Source organism: Aphelocoma coerulescens, chromosome 4, assembly GCF_041296385.1.
Source record: "Aphelocoma coerulescens isolate FSJ_1873_10779 chromosome 4, UR_Acoe_1.0, whole genome shotgun sequence".
In the NCBI taxonomy this organism is placed as follows: Eukaryota; Metazoa; Chordata; class Aves; order Passeriformes; family Corvidae; genus Aphelocoma; species Aphelocoma coerulescens.
Genome location: NC_091017.1, coordinates 67,543,490 through 67,559,380, shown reverse-complemented (window position 1 = coordinate 67,559,380; position 15,891 = coordinate 67,543,490). Strand labels below are relative to the sequence as shown.

Below are 15,891 nucleotides of genomic sequence, written 5' to 3'. Positions count from 1 at the left end.
ATGCAACTGTAATAATCTGCTATCAGCCCAAGATCAAAGGCAACAATTAGAAAATAGGATCTTTTGCTCAAAAACCATCAGGACAAAGTATTTTTGGCCTGAAAGGTGATAGAAGTTTCAACAGAATTAATTTCATTTTAGTTTTCAACGTTACAAGCAGAAGAACCACACGTACATATCAGCACAGTACAATGAACGCAGAGTAGAAGGAAATACGTATCTGGGACTTAAAACTTGAGTTTCTGTATGTCATAAGTGACACCGAGCCCAATAAGTGACTCATAAAAAAGGGCATAGCAAGAATAAGAGAGGATTAATCATCAAGAAGCAAAACAGTATGTGGGAGAAAGTGCACTCAAAACTATACTGCAACTGCAAGGCACAGAAACTCATTTGGGGAAAAAACTACATCTATGTGTGGGCACCTACCTGGAACATTGAAGGTGCTGCTATTATGCAAGCTAATAGCAATTGACTCCTGCAAGTAAATTATGCCAAAAGATAAAGGAAAGAGCCCAGATGTAAAAGGATATTAGCAGTTAGAACTGGCAATGCTTTTATCAGCAAGTTGTTAGGTATGACATGATCCCTACAGGGAGGTGAGGAGTCAGTCCATGCAATGATTCACAGGAAGCAATGGTTATTTTTATTCATTGAAAAGTTAACAGACACATTACAGAACAGTCTGAAATATACATACACAGCCAAAAAATGTGATTAAGCAGTGGTAGCTACAATTACACAGAAAGGTGTTTTAATGAAACCAATGATATTTTAATAATAAACCAGGCAAGAAAATAAATTAATGAGTTTAGAAATGGAGAAGTTGGCTGTGTCTTCTCTCTGCATACTTTGATATGAGGTCTAAAATGGTAAATTTATTGAGGAAAAGAATTAAAGGGATGTTGGGTATGGCATGGATTTTTTCATATTTTTCTCATACTTTTCAGCTCTGCTTGAAAAGCTAAGTTAGTGCAGCACATAAGATGCAAGCAACAAGGAGCTGCAAAAAACTTCTGTAACACTGTATTATGAAATTTCAGAAATACTGATGGTATTTTTACTTTTTGAGACTGCAGTTATAAGAGAATTCTTTTCTCCCCCGGAACTTCAAACTGTTTTCTTTAATGAAAAACTGTTTTTTTCTTCTACAGTAGACTTTAGAGTTTCATCTACACTAGTATTTTGTTTGGATCAGGTCATCCTTACCTAGTATGCTTTGCTTTATATAAAAGATTAGGTTTGGAGTTCACAAACTGGTTTCCTGATGGATGCAACAAGCATTAATAGGCATTTGAGCCTACATAACCAGAGTATATATTTCCTGCAATTGCTTAGAATGTGGACATCAAATCCTCAACATTGACTGTTTCACTTTGGGAACCCCCATCCCACTGTACTAACACAGAAGTACCCCAAGAGCTTTCAGATTGCCTTGGTCCCTTGGTTACCTGTAGCTTCTTCAGACATTCATACATCACTCCACATCACATTTTCCACCTCTGGTTTAAGCTATGCATAATTCAGTTCTTTCAAACAGTAAAAATGGGACATTGTTCTATTTGGCCACACACCCATCTTTTTTACACAACTAAGTTGGGATCAACTTGTCTGTTGATGATGCCCCATAGAATGAACAAATCTTATAAGAAGGTATTTTTCTTCTTTATTTCTCATCTTCTCTTATTAAAATTTTACATATGGACATCTGAGGCAGACATTAGGCAGCTGTGAATTTAATTACCTGTTGAATATGGAAGAAAGTCTTGAGAGTCCCGAGTTTCCCATGTAAGATTCCTGCTGTAAACCGCTTGGAAGTAATCACTGACAGTGGCATACTGGACAGTCACTCCAAACTCACCAGAATGCTTGTTAATATAATCCACCAACAAGTCCATGTTAGAGTACTGAACAGATGCATTAAAGAACTGTTTGTCACAGCCCTGAAATTCCGAACACAGAACAGCCAAATGACTTTGGGTCACATAATTAAGGAGGATCATTTTTAACACTAGTCTGTATTCCAGGGTATTTATTTTGATTTTGACTGCCCATATAACTGACATTAGTTACAAAACTGTCAAGACTGGGTAGGGTTACTTGCACAGATCATCTGTAATCACAAAAAATAATGAAAAAGCATAGAGCTTTAGAACCATATTTTCTCTCTACTTCTTACATAGCATTATCACAGGCACAGAAACCCAGAAGTTAGAGACTGAAATTTTCTTACATTACTGAAAAACTGTGGTTTTGGATCTAGGTATTAGGGATTTATTTGTACTATTCAAAACTTCTCCCCATTCCAGCATAATTTTCACTACAGCACAACTACGGAGTGTTATATTCTACTTCTCACTCTCTACAAAAATAATAAACACAATATAAGCAACAGTGTCATAAACACAGGAGAAAAACAAATCAGTGACTCAAAGCTGCATCAGTCAGAAAAAGTTTTGCTTTGTAACAACAGATCTTGTGGTGAAACAGGCTGCAAAGAACACACATAATCCTTTAACATTGTAATTATGAGACCTACGGCATCCATAAAAATTAAAAACCAGACTGTATGTTCGGTTTAGGCAAAGTTACTACAATTGAAATTGGCAAGAGCACATCAGTGCTATGTGTATATGTAAGATGTAATTAACACAGCATGTTGCCGAAAAAAGTGTTTAGATGACCAAGATGGGATATGCTTGCTTATGGTTCTAACTAAAATACAAAGACTGTATAAGAAAATGATTAAACATCTGTTAGAAAAGACCATGGCTACCTATTACGTCATACACTTTCCTATAATGCTGTAATTTTTGTTAATACAGAGTTCTGTTGGCTAAGCAGTTATAAAAGGAGATCATTTAAATAGACAAAGCAAGGGGAGAAAAAAGGAAGCAACACTGCAATAGTTTTGCAAGAGGTTATCTTTACAGTTTTGTTACATTTATTTCTATATTGAGTAGAAGAATGATAGACAACTGACCAGCTGTACAAGGAAACTTTAAATATCATTACTTGTCAGTCATTTGGACCTTCGTTATTAGAAAAACACTATGTCAGATGGTTTTTACCAGCATTTCTGCAGTACCTATGGCAGCAAGTACCATTGCCCTACAGTCTGTAAGTGCCTCTTCTAAAGCAATCACTCATCAGACACTTACCCATGGCCACAACACGTCCCCTGTCCAGAACCAGGCTGCCCTCTCCTTAATGTTTGCCACCATGGTTTGTGCATACAGGTGGAGGTTAGCATCTGTAACAGGGAGACTCATGTTTGGATAAACACCATCTTTTGGTGGATCTGGGAAAGTTGCAAGTCCATTCCAAAAAAATCCTGACCTAAGTAGAAGCAGAAAGCAGTAAGTTGTAAACAGGATTTACTCAACTGGGAAAAACACATCAAAAGGTGCTGGTATAAAATGTACATACCCAGGGAATAAGAGGCAAAAAAATTCCGTTTATATTCATTGCTAGTAATTAGATTTAAGTATTTATTTGGGGGTAGAGGTAGGGGGAAGACTCCCCAGTTTTCTTTCAACACCATGCAACTTTTCAAGTCCCTGCTGCTTGCTGGCATAGAACAAAGGAATCACAGGACAAACCAGCAAGCTTTGTAACAATGAGGATGTTCTCCCAAGTAGGCTTCATTTTCAAAGAGTATTTTACTGGATAAGCCGGTAAGCAAAATAAAGTTTTCAAAAGTTCTCAGATTTCTTCACAAAATAAATGGAAAATTTTAGTTGCTTTAGTTTACACACGGACAATATACACAATCTCAGCTCAAGATAATGCTGAAAATCTCCCATAGAAAATCAATTAGCAATAGCCAAGTCCCTGCTGAGCTTCCTGGAACTTTTAAATCTTTACTTCCAGAGAAAAAAGACCCCTGTCCTGCTTTGGACATCTTCTCTTTACAGTAATTAATTTTTTTCACATTTTTATTATTTTTTTTTAATAAGGACTGACATTGGAAGTCAGTCACTGTAAGTAGATGAAAGCAATAAGTATATTTCAAGCCTCCTGGTGTAAGAAAACATTATTTTTCAAGTCTGTCAATATTTATAAGTATTTTTAATGCCTGTCAGTAGTAAGTGGCACTTTTGAGAATTCCATTGTTAGGTACTGAGCAAACTTAATTTATTGTGGTGGAAAACTGGGGGTGCTTAATAATCCTTACTCAGATCTGCAGAGTCTAGACATCTCCTTGACCTACCATGGGTCAGGAGAAAGCAGTAGGATACTGTTGAAAGAAAACAGTCAAAGAAAAATGCTTAAACTCCAATAATATAAACTCTCAGAAGTGAGCAACATTTCTGCATATTTGGGAAGTCTTCAGACCTGTTTGAAAAAGGTAACTGCGATGGAGTACAGTAGCTGTACTGATCCATAACATGGGTGAAGATCTCCTGTCTTTCTGATAAGGAAGGAGAGCCCTGCCATACAAACTGAAGCTTCTGGAAAACAAAAAAGGTAAGAAACCATTACCCTTGACAACATGCACAGAAATACATCATTAACAACTTAAGAGTTCTCATCTTCCCTTCCACCACTTTTAATACTTTTAAGTGCTTTTTCTGAAGACCAGCCAATGGTACCCCAGGTAAGGTCACACACTATGTATAGGAGGCTACATCAGGGCCTCTTTCCATTAGAACTGATGGAGAAGGAGAGAAGGCAGCACACTGCCAGCATACTAAAATCTAGAGATAAGCCTGGCTTATCACAGCCATTACACCTCACTTGTTTCAATGCAAGTTGAACACCTATAGGCTAGAAAAGATCCAGATGTAGGCTGATTGCACTTTAGTTGGTGGGAATTAATGTTTAACCAACTGAAGTAGAATTTTACTGTTTTGGAAGCCTTCAGACTGTTAAGAGCCAGAAAAAAGAAAAGATAGCTGGGCGAAGATTGTCAAAAGCTCATAGAAGATTAAAGGAACTACTGCAATTCATTACAAACACAAGGTGGTAGGTCCTGGCTTCACTAAATTCAACATGAATTCTGTTGTCTTCTTCAGAGACAGTTGAGCTTTACCCAAGATTCATAAAAACTGCCTAGTGCCCAGAATACAGTAGTGAAAGCCCCTTATTTTCACATAATGCAGTGAGTAAAACTGATGACAGATCAGGATCCAACACTGTGATATGAAAAACATTTACTGTGGATGGGACACCGTGCAAGAGAAGGCAGAACATGAAAGAAAACTTCAATTCAGCAAAACCATGACTAGCTGCCACTTTAACTGACGTAGTATTATTAATTTTACAGGCACAAATAAATGTTCCAAGCCTGATAACACTGTGCCCAAACATACACGTTACACTTTAAAACAGCTCACATAAAACCCAACAGATCCAAGATTTTCTCAAGGAAAGCAGAAACTCCTTCTAGATGTCTCTGGTTCAAACACTCCTAATTCAATGTCCATTTAGACTTGCCCATATGCCCACATTTTGTGTCTTCTTCTGGCTAGACTACATTTTATCACTGACCAGAGGTCATGAAGACATTAACTGACCATGTAACACAGATTTAATGTTTCACCATTACCACATGCAATCAGCAAGTCACTTTTAGATAAGAAATACCTCCACTTTATTGCACAAATGAGAGAGATTCTTATCTTAATGTCATGGTTCAGATTACCATAAGTAGAGGCCAGCCATGGTTTCATTCCTAAGGGTATTTTTACCTTGTTTTTCTGCATGTCAGCCTTCAGATCATAGTCAATGCGAGAAATAAGATGAGCGTTGAAACCAGCCAGAGCAAAAAGAGTTGGTGTTGTAGCTGAAGCTCCAAAAGGATCAACATGCCAAGAAAACTGAGGCCTGAACCCAAAAGTTTCATACAAAAATCCATGACCTTCTGCAAAGCAAAATTTATTTAGGTTAAAACACTTCTAACTAATTTCTAATTTCAGTCTTGTATTGAGGGACAGGGAAGCAAGCCATCCACTAAACAAAACTAGCATGAATATGATTATCAGTTATATGAAAAGAGCCAAAAGTTGATAGAGATCTTGATACAAGATGTTATTTACAACTAATGTCACTAATTTAGTTACTAATGTTACTAATACAGAAATGAGTTTTGAAAAAAGAAACCCCCAAACCAGAAAGCCCAGACAATAGAATAAACCCCAAAAAAATAAATAAAAGTGAAACAACCAGGAAAGCAGTAGATTTCATTTGGAACTCAGGTATATCGCACTTGGATACTCATGATTAAAAAAAAGGAAAAAAGGAAAAAAGCAAAAAAAAATGCAGATCATTATTTCATAGTTACAGAATTATGGTCAGAACTATTTGAAAATACAATCATATCTTCCCTGGTTTGGAGTAACTCCATTTCAAATTTTAAAATCACATTTGAATAAGTGAGGCTGCTTTTCACTTCATCTTTTGCATGGTTAATATCTTTCCTAGCTAAAATATTCACAGTGTGTGTAAGTATTCTGATGGAGGCATATTTGAAGCAGAGTTTTCTAGCTCCTCCAAAACACTGGAAGTCTGGACAGACAAGAGAAGACACGAAATGTAGACCCCAAATGTCTGCACTGGCTTTGTCTTCTCAACTTGAACTCCACACAATCAAAAGATACTTTTTGTTCTTTGTACCTACTCACACTTATACTGAGCAGAGTGCTTTCAGGAAAAACAAACAAGAATTTTAAAATACATTAATACTTTTGTTCCTGATGAATAAATTACCTAACTTGAAATTTCCTTTTTTTTTAATAAATATTATTTTTACACAGAATGAAATGTTAAATTAGAAATAATGTATTTTTCAGCTAACTCCAGTAAATAGAAAAGCTGTGTTTGTGTTTAACAAAAGGACTCTTCAATCACTATTAGTATCTTATTTGGAGAAGTCCTAGGTTCAGTGTTCTAAGCCCATAAAGCAACCCTTAAACCTTTGAAGCAATCAGGTGAGAGCAAAAAACAGTCCTCTCCTCCTCTTGGCCACAGTGCACTGAGGTATGGAAGCAGCTGCTAATCCTGTGCTCCTGATAAACACTGACAAGCAAGGAACAAGGCCAGTGGTGCTGTGCAGTCAGATTCAGAAAATAATAGAAGTGTTTCTGTCCCTTTACTCTCCCATGTAGAAAGCTGCCTGGGGCATAGCCCTGGAGCAGGCAGAGTTTCTGCCACGGCAGCTGGTGCTAACACATCCCTTCCCCGCTACTCCCTCATGGCATATCACAGACATCTCTAGCACAGTGGTGGCATCAGTTACCCTGTTTCTGTTTGCATTAACCAGACAAACTTATGTACTAAAAGACTCTTTAAACCATCAGATGGACAGGTGTAACATGCAAATAGCCAGATGTGGAAGCTAGGAGATCAAAAGGGCATCTCTTGGAAATACACACCTATTTCTAACAGAAGATGATGATAATGATTACAAATGGGGGTTTCTTCATCAAGAAGTCTTTCAACCAATTTTAGTTGACCTCACTGACATTCAATGGCCCTCATTCTGCAGAAGACCTTGCCTAAACAATACAACTTCCCCATACTCTGAATTGCTACCAGGTATTTTCTTGAGGAGTGTTTCATACCCTCAATTTCACCATAACTATCTTCCCAGAAACTTAAGCTCTCAAAAACACACATACAAAAGGCCTCTGCTCCAAACAAGTTCATACCTGACAAACCAGCTTTTGGTAACCTTTGTGCTTGCTGCAGAACTGTCATATCAAAAGTAATGGTTTTTTTTAAGCAAAAATTTTTATATGAATAACACACCAGCGAGCAAAAAATAAGAAATGTGTTAATCAGTTCTCAAGAAGTCAGAAAATAGTAGCAATTTTGGAGTGGAAAAATGAAAACCAAACAAAACCTCCAAGGACATAACAATGAAAAACAGAAGTTAAATGCAAATATGCATACCCGTCAACTGTAAAATTTGATCATCAATTAGTGTCACAGCTTCATCATGCATCACTTGCCCTCCAATGACAAATTCCAGTCGTCCCTCCTGAAGCAACTGACGGACCTACAATATTGAAATTACAGAACAGAAGCACCATTTCAGTCATCCAAAAAGGCTGCAAATTCATTTGATACCACAGCACATTACCTAGGCACAACATTTGTCAAGAAGGCATCCAGGACAAAAAGTGGGATAAAAGGCTGTCTGTACTGAGTGCTATCTAAAGGAGAGTAAGGGGGGGAAAAAGCATTCCAATGGGCAGCACAGTGCCTTGATTTATCTAGCTTACACAGAAAGCAGGTAACAGGAACAAAGGATGCACTGCCAGGTAGACACTGACCTTTCGGTGTTTCTCAGTAGTGCTGTTACTGTGCCTTTCTATACCGCCTGAACACCAGACACTGCACTGGCAGCAGCTTGTAATCCTGCCTCAAGGCAGCTAGAGCTGGGGGATTTAAACAGAAGATACTAATGCTTCTCCCAAAATCTTCCTCCTGCTGCATCCAGCTTGGCTTAGCAAAGGCACTTGGTGGCTGGATGAGGGAGCAATATGCAACTCCTTGCAAGCAGCAATGGAGCCTCAGGCAAGCACTAATATTCAAGCTCCGAGGGTTTCCTTTAGTTGGAAACCTTGATCTGTGGGATCCAGGAGAGAGATAGAGTGTGTCCTCACTCTGTTTGTGGATACAAACATCTCTCCTTTACTCCGTACACATTTATCTTGCCTTTGGGGCACAGATGAGTTGCTCAACTTGTGACTGACAAAATGCTTTATTAAGAAATAGTTATTCCACAGGTTTGCCTGCCTGAACAACCCACTGCTAACCTTAATTTCTCATCTTTTTCCTAGTTTAAAAACTTGTCACCTGCTCAACTTTTGGTGGTGGCTTTTTGCGGGGTGGGGCTGGAGTTTTTTTTGGTAGGGGGAGTTCAATCTCAGCCCCTAAAAACAACAGGTATGTTGACAAGTACAGCCTTAAGCAAATGCTGGATGGAGGGGGGAGTGGTGTTTGGAGGGAGGAAGGAATAGTCTATGCCCCTTTCTAAAAGTGTCAGGAGTCTTCTGGTTTTATTTTAGTTACTTCACTAGAAATTCAGAGATATCTCAAACTTCCAGTAAGTAAAGTTTATGCAAATATGTATTTTAATCCTCAACTTTTTTTTTTTTTTTTAATCTGTCATGTAGGATGCCATTTTTAGAGCTATTATGTTTATTTTCCCAGGAACCTTCAGTGTCTACTCAGATAGGATGCCAGATTGTCAATTTTGATTATAATCATTTCTCTCCTTCATAATGTTGTGAAAACGCTTCAGGGCTCAGCATTCCTAAATTAGTTCCAGCCGACTGTGGTGACTGATTAGCATGCTGGGAGACCAGATAACTGATATCTGGTGTCAGCACAGAACTGGCCCTGACCTACATGAAAAGAATCTGTGATTATTATTCCTCATTTGGATGGATGTCCAAAATTTACCTCTGATCCAAACTTGGGGCCACAGAAATGTTTTTTAATGTAAGTTTTGTGGAACCACTAAGAGGCTGGAAACACAAGAAAAATAATTCAAGTAATTTAAATAATATCCAATCTCCCTCCTCCCAAAAAAAGAAAAGAAAACAGTATCTGTAAGGACAAGCACTTTTTCTTATCAGAAGGGGGCAAAAGGAAGGAGGAAAGGAGGAAACAGATGCAGTGGTACTATAAGCAGCAGGCTGCTATGGTGTTAGAACATATCTGTGATCCTTGGGACCACACTACCATCAACTCACGCCTGCAATCCAGACAGAAATGGCTACACATCTTTACTTCCCCATAGTTAAAGCATCCAGATATCAACCCAGGGTAAGGAGGTAGGAATGGTTCACACAAGAAAATTCTGTGTAAATAACATGTACCAAGAACTACAAGGTTCCTATCTGGCTGCATACTGCTGCAGTACATTTCACTCTTACATATTCTCTTGTCTGAATTGAAAAACCAGCTTCTGTACCCAGGCCATACCTTTTACTAGTTTTTAATGCTATAGTTCAAATCCAAAGCAGACACTTCAAAACAAACTAGAATTAAATCCTGCATTCCAAGTAAACCAGTAAATGACGAAAAAAAAAAGGGAAAATTAAAACCAGAGTGCCTGTGCTACAGAAAATCATTAATACTAGAGTTCAAGTGGAAAAAGCAGGGCAGTAACTAGAGTGACCTAATTTCAGGGACCAATATTTGCAACTTGCTGATGTTAAAAACATATAATTTATCTGCAAATTAGAGATTCAATGTTAGACACACAGGTTTAAGAGGAATTTAGTTTTAACCATTTTAATTTTGAGAGAAGAAACTATAAACTAACTAGAGAACTGACTATAAAATGTGTTAAAGTAACAATTACAAAATATTAGGCTAGGAGACCAAAGCCCCAATCATAGGTACTTATTTTTGCACTACGGAGGTCAAATGTGACACACATTACTCTTCTGGATTCCACATAACAGATATTAAAAACATGGGCCTTGACTTTAAAGCATAGCACAGCAGCAGAACATACTTGAAATAAGATCAACTCACCTTTGAAAGCTGGAGGACTTTCCTGTCCTTCTACAAAGCAGTTCCTATGCTATTTTCTTCCCCACTTACAGTACAGTTTCCTAATTTAACAAATCTATAAGAAAATTGTCCTACAACAGGCAAGTATGGGCAGAGTGCCCCCACAAAAAAACTGTCTAAACCCAGCAAAATGTCTCATGCAAAGATCAGCTGTGCACAGGTTGTTATTTGAATACTGAACATAACAGAAGATCCAGAATTCAGTGAAGGGCTATGTTAAAAAACCAAAAACCAGACAAGAGGTGTTGTTTTCACATGATGCTTCAAACATCTATAAGTTTAAACAAACCGAAATATAAAAAACTGCAAATAATATGCTACTGCTGTTTGGACCTTGGTAACAAAACAGACCACGAAGTTCTGAGTAAGTACCCATGGGAAGCTGCACCTGTACACCCTTTGGTTTTGGAATCCAAATCAAACATCTACACTGCAATACATAACCAGCTGCTAGGCTACCAGTCCAGTCTTTGATTCAGTGTGTTTGTTTCATGTCAGAGGAAAGAAGAATTGACAAATAAAACTTCAGGATAACTTTACTAGAAAAAAATCACTGCCATTAAATGTACAGTCACCACTTTGCTGTACTGCCCTTGTTTACAAATGGCAGGTTTTTGAGCAGTACTTAACTGGAAAGAACAAAAAGTTCCTTCTTGTGAGCAGTGTTAGGTGCCAGATGTCTTAACAGATATTGGTGGGGCCTGTTTCAGATTTGCCCATATCTTAAAGTAGTGTGACCTCAGATAAGTAAGTCGCCAATGAAACAAGAACTGTAAAGTGCAAAAAAGTCTTCAGTGCAAAGGTTACCACCTCCTACTGCTCTAATCTATGGCTGGGGTTTAACCTCTTGCAACTGCCTTTAGAGTTAAGTCCTTTAAGTACTAGATTCAGAGACAGCTTACACGAGACATGGGTAAAAAGCAAACGGTGCAGTACTTTGCCCCTATTTGTCCCCTGAAAAGAGTGTGACATCTTTGTTAGCAGGAAGCATGGCTTTAGTGCAATTTACCTGCTGCTTCTGCATATCTGTGGCTACCATATCCCACCAGAGTCGAAAGAATTCCTGCTCGACGGCAATAAATTTGCGCTGTTTTCCTTTCATTAGCTCTTCTATAACAGTTGTGTAGACATTTGCTGCATAAGCATGCATACTTTCCTGAAAGAAAAAAAAAAGTAAATAACCTCTGTTTTGCTTATATTAAAAGGGCTGTTTTGAACACTCATTGGGCTTGAAAAGAGAGATACCAAAACTTCAGATTTGTTGCACACTTCCTTTGTTCCCTCAGAAAGACCGAGTTCTGACTACATACAGCCTTTGGCCCTTCTGCTTCAGAGAACATCCTCCTGACCAGGGACCTAACTAGATCAAGGTGTAGCTTCTCCCAAGATCAGCACCAACACAGGCTTTCTTTCTGACACACTGGGAACAGTTTACCAAGTCCTCATTGCTTACCTTAAATCACAGATGCCATGAATGGTAAGACTTCGCACCAACATAGTTAAAAACCTCACATGCACAGTTTATTCTCCCATTCCAGCTCTTCTATTGATGGCCTGAATTACCAGAATTGCTTCTTCAGAGTGGGGATGACTCTGCTGTGCATTACCAGTACAATACAGTGATACGTATACAGTAAATTATACTATTATGAAAAATAACTCCATTTTGCTTGATGTTTTAGGATAGAGTAAAGCCAAGCTGGTAAAAAAATCTCAGAATGAGTTCAACTGTTGACACAGAAAGATCAGTGAAAGTGTGAGATTTTGTGCATCTATCCTATCTTGCTCCTAGAAACACCTCTATTCCAGAATGAAGCCTATGGACTTTTATTCATACCAATGCAAATATGACAGCTGTATCCATCAAATAACCTACCACAGTGTTATATCCTATGATATGGTATCAAATTAACAACACCATATTAATTTTGAAGTTGTGTACTCAAAGAGATACTTTTTGTACACTTACCTTGACCAGAACAACTTCTGTTGACCAGATCCAGTCTTCCACCTTTTACTTAATTTTAAAGCGATAGAGAATGTCTAAAGACAATAGCCAACATCCTAGGATTTCCTGGGGTGTCTGTCTTTCCTTGTAACAAAGTTATCTGCGTGTTATAGGGGTTATTTTACACTAACCATAACACTTATCTACTTAAACTACTGGTACTTAAGAACACACACCACAAAATGTACATCTTCAAGTGGCTGACACATAGATCTCTTCCCATTGAAAAACTAATGGACATGATATGTAAAACATGAATCCATAATTTCAATTTAGGTAAATTTCCTACATGAAAATCACCATCTGAAATATGGAGATGACGTAATCCAAATCAGAAATTAACTTTTCCTAACCCCTTGCTTTCCACAAGAGAAATCCAGCCATCTTTGTAAAAATGCTCACGCCATTAGAAAAAGGAAAACACTGGAGTGTAGCAGGAATGGTTTAAAATACTGTTGGGTTTATCTAAATAATTTCTTCCCCAGTTATTTTTCCATTGGTTCATAAGGTTTTTTAAAAACCAAGATTATTAGATACTTAATACAATGTGAAATTTTAACTAAGGATTTTAAGTTTGAGTTTTATGTTCTCTTATGCAATTTCTGAGTATGAGTTTGAAGTATTAAAGGAGAAATTAATCTTTTCTAAAAAGGGGAGAAAAAAATACACGCACAGCAGAGATACCGAGGTGAGCCATTAGCTCTTTTTCATCATTTAGGCCTAATGCCATTTCACTCTAGTTAGTGAAGTATCTACAGCATCTTTCACGCATAAATGAAAAAAATTCATACTAATGAAGAAGAATTCAGGATTTAGGATTTTAACTAACAAATGTAAGAGGTACTGATGCCCCACCTGCATCTCATGTATTTAGCAAAAATAAGTTCGCTACTGTACTTCAGAGGCACTAGGCTCCAATCCCAGCCCAGCCATCGAGGACCTGGGATCCTGCTCTCCTCTCTTAAGAAATGACAGAAAGTTCTCCTGGAATTTTGGCTTCGTAACAAGATAAAGACCATGAAAATCTGCCACATAATCAAAACACCATCAAACAGAATTAAGATTTTCCTTAAAAAAAAAAAAAAAAAAAAAAATCCATCAGGACCATCCTGCAGAACCTAGGCACGCACCAACCCACAGTTCAAGGGCACAGCTCCTAGGCTAACCATGCTTCCTCCAAATAAGGATCCCGAAACACCAGAGGATGGAGGACACACCAGGCCAGACTCGGCAGCACCGGCCAAGGATTTGCGCGTTTCTCCGCAGGGAGCTCGGTCGGGAGCCGGCAGAGCCCCGGGAGCCGGCAGAGCCCGGCCCCGTTACGCGGCTCCGGGCAGCCCTGCAAGCCCGGAGGGCTCAGCCCCGGCCGCAGCGAACCCACCCCACCCGTGCGGCGCCCCGGCCGACCTGCACCGTGTACACCCAGCCGACGTCCATGTGGCTGTGGGCGACCACGAAGGCCCGCAGCTCGCCGCGGCCGCCGGCCGGCGGGAGGAGGGCGAGGAGCAGCGGCAGGAGCAGGATGCGCGGAGGAGCCATGGCGGCTGCGGCGCTCCCGCCGCACTTCCGCGTCCCGCGGCACCGCCTCCCGGTGTAAAATTAAATAAATAAATGAAATAAGGGGCAGGAGTTCCCTCTCCTGGGACGGGTTTTGAGGCCCGAGGGGGTGACTCCGCCTTAGCCCCGAGCTGCGCTGCGGGTGCGCGGGATCGCCGTAGCGGGGGGTGAGGGATGGAAACCGCAGGCCCCGGGTGGCTCTTGCTGAGAGTTCCGGAGCTGGTTTTCTGATAACACTGGACTGCTCAGGGAGAGGCTGAGTTCTACATCTTGGACACCTATAAATCTTTTTTGTTTTTAGGAAATTCCTTTGAATCGAGCGCGAGTACTTTATTTCATGGTATACTAGTTCGTTACGGATTATTGTCTGCATCTCTGAAGTTTTGAAATTGAAGAAGGATTAAATTTTATGTGGTTGACCTTCCGATCCCACTGAAATTGGTTTTATCACTTGTTTTACCGCTGCTAGGAACAGGTGGACCTGTGCTGAGAATTGAAAAGGTATACGCTTCGGTCTGCATAAAGTCCTAGTGAAAAGGGAAAAAATCCAACCCCAAACTAAAAAATGTTATCGTATAATGTAGTCCAGTCTCCTCAGAAGTTTTTGTCTGCAGTTGCACCAGTTTCTGCCCATTAAATCATTGTGATATTGAAAGCCAAAACAGATTAAACTATTTTTTTAAACTTTGATTCTTTAAAATGCACACACTATAGTATAAATAGACTATCTTCCTTAAGTTCTAGTTTGAGTAAATTACATGCTTTTAAGAACATTATAATTCTGAAACAACACAAAATACCGTATCAAAGTCGTCGCTCATTTCCAACAGAAAAGAACATCAGATGAAGGTGCATAACTGCTCTCGACTTCAAGTTTGGCGTGGATTTAGCACTACTAGATCCCAAACCTAGTTAAATCAGTCATCCCTCTGTGATTGGAGGAAATAATCACAATTAGTTTAGTAGTTTTCATCTGCAGATTTTGATAAAAGTAAAAGATTAATTCATACTAGACTAGCTGGCTCTTGGGTGCAAATTAATCCATCTCAGTATTCAAGACACCGATAGAAATGGATCACACGGTGTAAATACAATTTGTATCGATCTTCTCGTTTTAGAAAGAAGTAAACATGTGCTGCTTTACATACCAAACTTGGTGATTTTTTAACATACAAAGTTTGTAAATAATTGAAGTCCAGAAGGAAAAATACTATGCATGAGTCAGTAATAATGACTTGAACACCATATAATGGCCATTAAATCTAATATGAATAGATTCTCCCAGAACAGGGCCTTTGTTTGCTAATTCATATGGTTTATAGTTCTCTGCAAAAAAAGAGGCTAACACTGGAATGCTAAGATTAGTTTTATTTGTGATAATACCTTGTCCTGAAGAGCAATCAAGGTCTGTAGGTAATTTTTAGGGGAAGTTAGTATCACTATAAGCGGCTGGATGAAGCTTTACTTTAATACGGATCTATGATACTTTTATTCCCCTCAGATCATCAGCATAAACGTTTTCAGTTCCAAGAATGCTAGTCCACATCCAGGAAACATATGGCTTGGGGATATATATACACACACTGTCTAAACAAACCAGTGTTTTTACCTCAGAAGGCATTATTATCTTCGTAATTTAGGTGAAGTTCCCAGAAAAGCTTAAGTATTGGTGTTTTGCTTTGTTTCTAAAAGTAGCTGGGAAGATTTACTGAATGTTACTCCCATTTTAAACCTATTTCCTTCAAAAACTGTAATTGTACTAATTCTTTCACAAAGGCCACAGTGTGCCA

At 38.8% G+C, this 15,891-nt stretch overlaps 1 protein-coding gene across 2 annotated transcripts in view; it reads right to left on the bottom strand.

Moving 5' to 3' along the window:
* MAN2B2 (mannosidase alpha class 2B member 2) overlaps positions 1-14,937 on the bottom strand; it is a 28,495-nt gene extending 13,558 nt beyond the window's left edge. Inside the window, exons 1-7 of one of the 2 annotated variants that reach the window (XM_069014490.1) lie at positions 14,902-14,937; positions 11,546-11,692; positions 7,897-8,002; positions 5,694-5,866; positions 4,339-4,454; positions 3,162-3,339; positions 1,745-1,943 (exon numbers count right to left, since the gene is read on the bottom strand). In XM_069014490.1, coding sequence (XP_068870591.1) covers positions 1,745-1,943; positions 3,162-3,339; positions 4,339-4,454; positions 5,694-5,866; positions 7,897-8,002; positions 11,546-11,692; positions 14,902-14,922 — 940 coding nt within the window. In that variant the 5' untranslated portion in view covers positions 14,923-14,937. Of the gene's footprint in view, positions 1-1,744; positions 1,944-3,161; positions 3,340-4,338; positions 4,455-5,693; positions 5,867-7,896; positions 8,003-11,545; positions 11,693-13,951; positions 14,117-14,901 lie in introns of those variants that run through there. The other variant, XM_069014489.1, reaches the window with a different exon arrangement.
* Positions 14,938-15,891: the final 954 nt, after the last annotated feature.